The 7,397-nt window shown below is 40.5% G+C and overlaps 1 protein-coding gene across 9 annotated transcripts in view; it reads right to left on the bottom strand.

Moving 5' to 3' along the window:
• Window positions 1-942: 942 nt before the first annotated feature.
• The window catches only part of CBX5 (chromobox 5), a 28,532-nt gene continuing 22,077 nt past the window's right edge, over window positions 943-7,397 (bottom strand). For all 9 annotated transcript variants that reach the window (XM_024736867.1, XM_024736871.1, XM_024736868.1 and 6 more), the window contains 2 exons: window positions 4,312-4,412; window positions 943-2,653 (listed from right to left, as the gene is read on the bottom strand). In XM_024736867.1, the coding sequence (XP_024592635.1) occupies window positions 2,503-2,653; window positions 4,312-4,412 (252 nt within the window). In that variant the 3' untranslated portion in view covers window positions 943-2,502. The remainder of the gene's footprint in view (window positions 2,654-4,311; window positions 4,413-7,397) is intronic.

The raw sequence follows: 7,397 nt of genomic DNA, 5'->3' as shown, positions 1-7,397 counted from the left end.
AGTACAAGACCATGATTCAGTAAACTGTGGACAGAAAAAGATGAATGGAGCGAAGACTGAAGTATTAAAGGGGTGATGAGTAGTAGACGATACTGGGGGTTTTTTGTTAAAAGAAATCAGATTTTGATGAATGCCTTACGTATTACCTACAACCCTGGCAACCATGTGTCCCACGTTTCTCAAGACCAGTCTTAGTACCAAATAATTCGGTTGTGTTCTTTGTCCACAGGCTAGATTTGGGCTCTAAAAATATGGTCACTGTACTTTGCTTACATACCCACTGCTCCTGGGAGACACACTCTGGCTACATGGATAAGCTGTCATTTTCTCCACCTGCCAACTTAAGAGACCCGGATCACCTCCTCAGTGGCTCTGGCCTACTTCTGTCCTATTCTGGTATACACTAATTGATATCCTTAGTTACTTGCATGAAAAATCTCTTTTCTGACTATCCTTTCTTTCAGATGCCCATCAGATTAAGTACTAACAACTGTCAACTATCCAGCACTTGACCTAGGCCTTTAATTCCTTTAGAGTTAAGGAAGATGGAGATAAAACCCCTACCCACCTGAGGTACGGGTTATGCGTTCTCACCCAATCACATTACCATTCAGAAGGGTTTTCCTGGATGGCTGAAACCAAAAGCTTCATTGTTCCAGTCTGTCATGTCACTGCAGCAACAGCTGTCTTCTCAACCGTGCAGTATAATTTTTGACATAATTTATACAACCACACAGAATTCGATCAGCAGCTGAGCAGGGAAGCAATGTCAACAAATGCTATGAATGGGTATATGATTTGCATATTATTCGGCTCATCTGTGGACTGGAGCAATCTCTCCATTCCCCTCGTTACTCTGAATAATCTAGAAATGGTTGAATGCTCCTTGCCAGACAGCTATATATGTTTTAAAAATCAAAAGCAACCACAAAAACCTCAATGGCTGGTGAACTCTAGAGTTAAGGCTATTTCAAGCATTTATTCTTATCTCCTCAGCTTCGGGCTGGGACAAGGATGCTCAAAACCCTGCTATTTCTTTACTTTTAGTCTTGATTCTCTAGCCCCCTTCAACTACAAGAAAAAAAGGGTAACGGGAAGTAGGGTGTTTCTTGGGGAACAAAGGCAGAGGATATAATCAGAAAAATAATCTCTCAATATAATGGTAAAGCAGGAAGAAGCCAAAAGGGAAGTATTTTGCTGAGTAGGGAGAGGTTGTGTCAACATGTGACTGCCGGGGCCTGTCACTCTCTGAGGTTGATAGTCTTCCATGGAAATGCATTTAAAAAAAAAAAAAAGATACAACTAAGAGTTTGAGGGTGGAGAAAGGGAAGAGCATTAATACTTTGGGGACTCTTGGTGGCAAATCCAGGAGTCATCAAAGCAGGACATTTATGATTACAAACACTATGAATGCTTAAAATTGATACTGTGGCCAATGGCTCCCCTCTAAGAATTCCCCACTGAAAATAATGGCATGGAGGGAAACTTGGGTCCACTGAGAAGTGAGGGTGAGGTTTGAAGCCTCTTTGGTAACAGGAATGCTTTGGGAGGCCACAAAAGTTGGCAGGGCTGGAGGGTGCCTAGCACCTTGGCACAAGCAAGCACCAGGCAGTCACTCACACCTACATAAATAGATAATCCAAATGGGAGGGATGGAAGGAAATAATACATATATACCGTATGTGATCGTAAAGACAATTGTATCCTACCCCGTCATCCTCATGTACTAACAGCTACAAATCTCCACAGTCAATAATCTTGTCATTTTATGACAGACTACACGAACTTGCAGAAGCAGAATCAGGGATTGCTAAGAGATGAGGCCAAAAGTCCTGGGGCTAAAAGGAGTGCCTTGACAAATCGGAATGTAAAATTTCAAGCCCTCCAAAGGATGGAGCTATTCTGGGAGGATGGGTGAGGATGAACAACAGAGGGTGGTCCAGAAGACCACACGAGGAACCCTGTATTCTCCTGGGTACAGCTGAATGAGGCTGGGGAAGCCCCAACACGTAGGCAGTTGCTATTGGCTTTTTAAAAAGATGGGCAACATCTTTTCCAACCCAACATCTCAAAACAAAGCCTAGCTGATCATCAACATGTTCCAACAGCCAAAGAAAGAAACCAAAATTCATCATCATTATAGCAAAATCCCCCACTAAAAAGCGACCAACCCTGAAAAGATCAAGACTCTAAGGTGATTAAAAAGTTATAACTCATCTTGAGGTCACAGGGGAGCAGAAGGAAGAGAGCAGGGCAAAGGAAAAACTGGTGAGAATTACACACAGTATGTAAATGCCTGGTCTTCACAGAGAGACACCTATCATGAATCAGACCGTCAGTTATGTTACAAGAGAACCAATACCGACATTTCTCCTGTGGAGCACAGTGATAAGCACATTTTTTATGGATGTGTTCAGGATAGAAGGGGGTGGGTAGAGGGAGAGGAGGCAGGGAGGTGAATGTATTATGTACAAAGAGAAATGGCAGAGACCACCCCCTCCTTTAGCTCTTTGCTGTTTCTTTCTCTTTGTTTTCCGCATCCTCAGGATATGCATGCCACGTCAGTCTCTCTTCATAAAATGCTATCACAATTTGTGGACATTTAACATTAGCTTCTTTTGCAAGAACCAGGTCTGCTTCATCTGTGTCTTTCCTGGAGAGAAAGAATATGAGACTTCAGAACGAGAGGAAGAGCGAGAGTCTGTCCAAACATAGATTTATGTTATTAAATTATGATTTAGCTGACTTGATTTCCTCTCCATCTTGATTTCAAAGGGAAAAGGATCCTAACAGTTCCACACTTTCAAGGAGAAATTTAAGTAAATGAATCAAATTGTCAGTAAATATCATTTAACCACTACATCAGAAAGAAACAGAAGTCTGCAGCTAGAATAGACTGAAAACAGCAGGTTCAACAAAAGGCTGAAAACTAAACTACTATATAAATTCTGCTCCCGTAACTTTTATTTGTGTGTGTGAGCATGTGAGCGCACACACAATCGAGCCTACATTCAGCCCTATTGATTATGCATAAATTGCTCAATCCAGTTTCTGGATCATCTGGATCGTGAAACGGTCCTAACCCCCATCTTGTGGCCTTTTTAAACACTCATCCTTTTGGTCAGAACTGTGGATTGGAACAATAAGAAAACAGAAATTTAAGTCATCAAAGAATGTAAAATCTAGTCACTAAAATGAAATGTAGGAATTAGCTGCAAATTTCAAGTACCCAAGTTACACATGCTCTACTCTCCGGTATAACAAAAAAATCTAGCAAATTCCTTAACTAACCAGGATTCCAAAACAAGAAAAAAAAATATTTTAAATTAAAATTCCACTGAGATGTGAGCAAAGACAACTAACTCCTTCTCTAGAAAACGGAGATGTTGAATTCATAGAGGTGAGCATTATGGATGAGAAGAGATGGGGGAAAACACACAGCTCAGAGCAGCTACCCAAATTTGGGCAGTGGTCGAAAAAGCTAGTTAATATGTGAATATAAGTCATAAGTCCCATATATGGCTGAGTGGGAAAAGCAGTCAATACAGCTCCTTACTTCAGAGACAGTATAGTGATTCTTCAACTATAGACTTCTGGGTAATTTACCAGCAAAATTTCGATCAGATAAAATATTGAACCTCTTGACTATACAACTTTTAATGTAATTAGCTTCCTTTGTGGCACTGTAGCACGAACCCTCTATTTAGAGACCAAACTTAAATCACAAGCCCAGAACACTTGGAAACAGAGAGGTAGTGAGGGCCACACCATAAATCACTTCGTCTTTAAGAAACCAAACTGAAGGGAAGTAACCACACTTTCCTTTAAGAGCCATTCCCTCTACCGGATGAAATAACTTGTGCTTTGGCTAGTGTTATTCTTAATGCTTTTTTTTTAAGATTATTTTTCTCTTTTAGACGTTATTCAGTGGTCTTGGTCTTCAACGATGGCAGAAAGCCTCACTCAACTCCTATCCCAGGGCCACAGGCTCATGGTGTGACGGTAAATGATTCAGAACTGTGTAAATAAACGGTTAGGTCACGTTTATATTGCTTCCTACCTCAATTCTACCATTCTCTGGTATGTGGGCTAATATAATTTGGCTTCATACCAAAGCTTCACAATGTCTTAAATCCATTCTGAACCATAATTCCCATTTAATACTGACAGTTGGTATCAGTTAACAATTTAGATCACTGACGATCAAAATTCTTAGTTGGGGAATACTCAGTCTTCCCTCCCTATCTTCCATACGAATTCAAGCCACTGGTAAAGAAACACAATCGCAGAGTGAGGCCCAATCTCTCTCACCATTTCATTAGGAACATTAAATCGCCACAGGAATCTGTCGCCCCAATGATCTTTTCTGGTTCCAATCCTCTCTCAAAGCCCCGGGCGATATCATTGCTCTGCTATAAACAGAAGATGAAGAAAGGTTACAGCTTGGAGATAAGAGTAAAAAACCTCCCCATTCCTCAGCTCAACAAAGCACAACCTAAGTTAATATCACCGGACACCATTTTTGTCACCCAATTCATAAAGTTCTTAGAACTTAAATACAATACTGGGTCAGCCAGTGACAATGATGCTAAGAGATATTTTTGCAGGAAGATGCAGTTGTCCTTCAAGTATTCCTTCAAAGGGTTAGGAGTGGTCCCTAAAACTGCGTAATATCCCTTAAAATATTCTGGAGTCATCATCTAGTAACTTCTCTAATCCCCTAATCTAATCTTGATATGATAAACAGACTAGCCCTAAACTGTTGCTTCTGAGATGATAAACAAGCCCACCTGAACTAAATCCTTTTTCATTTTATAAACTTCAAATATACCACCTCTCAATCTTTATTTTCTAGACTTTTAGTTCACCTAACACTGACAAACATTTTTAATACTTGTTTTCACATAGTCATCTATATTTATGAAAGAACAGAAATAAGAATGATTCAAGGCACTACCATAAAATAGAAAATTTCTTTCAGAGCTCACATACTGTAATACCCACACACTTGGGGAAGAGGCCCTGATCTGTGCCTATCCCCTCCTGATGGAGATAGGTCATCAGCTTTAGAGAGCAGAACCAGATAGTGATTTAAAACAAACTGATAATTCCGCAGGGGATTATCCAAACTTGGTCAAACTGCAATCTAGATAAGGAGCATAGGGTCTGATTCAGGTGTGATGGCACCGGTGAGAGCAAAATGGTGAAATTTTATACAAACCAGGTAATTTTAAAAACCTCATTATGGAGGATAATGCCACTTATCTAGTGGCAACACAAAAAAAGATTTAGAAAGACTGCCCAAGTGAACGAAATCTGTCTGATTTTCATGATAAAATCTCTTTGATCTGACATTCACCTTGCTTTCTTCTGAGAGGCACATTCAGCATCCAGGTGGTCCCCAAAGATACCAGAACCCACACTGGTAAGGAAATTCCATGCATGAATCAGGGTACATACAGACTCAAAAGCATAGCCTCTTTTGGAGGGTGCTGAAAGGGAGGAGGTTCCCAGATGTGCACACAGCTGCTCACAGCTGGAATGCTGGTGCACAAACCAAGTCGTAAATCGTAGCTGGCGGCTGAAAACAGTTTGCCACATAGGGAGGGAAGGGAAGAAGACTGTTCAAGCTGCTGAAAGGGAGCCGAGGTGAGGGAAATGCTAAAATCACTACACAGGCGGTAATCTTACATCAGGCATAATGCCGGCTAACAAAGTTCTTCTGCAGGGGTCTGAAGAAAGAAACGAAATCCCCTCCTGCACCTTTAAGATACACAATCACCTATCTTCCCAGCTGCCTACCTAACAGCCTCCGGCACTGCTGAGAATGCTATGGGCCCCCAGATGAACATTACAATGTAAGGGACACGTGGGGTGGGTCTCAAGGTCAGCAGCAACAGAACCTGGCCTAGGAAAAAAACTCTCTGCACTGGCCAGCGTCTAAAAGCCAGGTCGCTTCTTTTGAAAAGGACAGAAGCCTTAGGTTGAGCCAATACACACTATACAATATGTCTGTAAGTCATAGTTACAGAAGTCTTATGCTACGTTATTTTTTGGTCTTTTTACTTAGCTAGAAAATGAATCAAATGACAAGAGCCAGAATACAAAGGGCTAAAAAAAAAGAAAGAAACAAGTCTTAGCTCCTTAGAGAAGGGAAGGCATTCTCAAATTATTTACTAGTACACTGTATCACAATGATATACACACCTCTCCAGAATAGGGCAGTTTTGAAAATAAGACTGTAAAACATAAAATTAACTAGGGAAACAAATAAGGAGACAAACAAAAACCTAGAGTCCACTTCCACTGGCAGCCTCCAATCTTTCACTCTTATTTCAATTCTTTTTGGAAAGCTGGTCTCCCATTTTCTTTCCTCGGGAGACCAGGAATCACTTGTGTTAAGTCTCTAGAAAATACTGATGCCTAGGTCTGACCCACAGAAATCTGAATTTAATTGGTCTGGGGTGCATCTTGGGCACTGGAGGTTTTTGAAGCAACTCCCCAGTCCCCTGCCATGATCCTAATGTGCAGCCAGGGCTGAGAACTGATGCTCTAGAAAGATGGGTATCCAAGGAGAATGAAGATAAATAAGGATGCTTACGGCAGTGATGCTAGAAGATTCAGAAGCAGACTTACGCTTTTATTTTATTAAACTTTAAGGGTACAGTACATCCTTCACCACAAAAGGCTTCACAACCTTGAAATAAATGAAAGGAGTGGAAGCTGAGGGTTGGGGTATGTGTATATGTGTGCCCAGAGGGAAAAGATATAGACGAAAAAAGGAGAGAGGCAATAACTGCTTATGGCTAGTTACTTGAGAGCTAAAATTCAGAAGAATTAAGGCAACTGAATCAAACCAAAATTTCATAAACACACTTTTCCAAACTGAACAATAAAAAGATTCAAAAGGAAGATGAAAATTAATTTATTTGGAGTATGTAAAAATATAATAGGATAAAAAGAGAATATACATGCCACTGAACTGTTCACTTTAAAATGGTTAATTGTATTTTATGTGGATTTCACCTTAATTAAAAAAAGAAAATATAAAAGAAGTGCGTGCTACCTTTGGAACAAAAGAAAAGTGAAGCTTTTTAAAAGCTCCTTTATATCCTTAAAAATATTCACCAAAGACTCTCCCTCTCTAAGATAATTAGCCACTTATTCATGGATAAGGCACAGAGTAGCTGAACGTTTCATGGGATTTATTTTTGCCACCCTAACGCAATTCAGCAAACACATATTACGTTTCTCACTCATCCAGGAGGGGGCGCTGTGGTCGATCAACATGTCTCCCTGGAAGCTCTTTTGTTCAACAATTTACCTTGCAGGCCATCCTTAGAACAGAAATAACCAAAAGAATGCCCTTGTTTTGGAAGGAGGGGGATTGGGGGAGG

This window comes from Neophocaena asiaeorientalis, unplaced genomic scaffold (genome assembly GCF_003031525.2).
Source record: "Neophocaena asiaeorientalis asiaeorientalis breed wild unplaced genomic scaffold, Neophocaena_asiaeorientalis_V1.1 scaffold134, whole genome shotgun sequence".
Taxonomy (NCBI): Eukaryota; Metazoa; Chordata; class Mammalia; order Artiodactyla; family Phocoenidae; genus Neophocaena; species Neophocaena asiaeorientalis.
The sequence above is the reverse complement of the archived record's forward strand: the minus strand, read 5'-3'. Positions and strand labels throughout refer to the sequence as shown.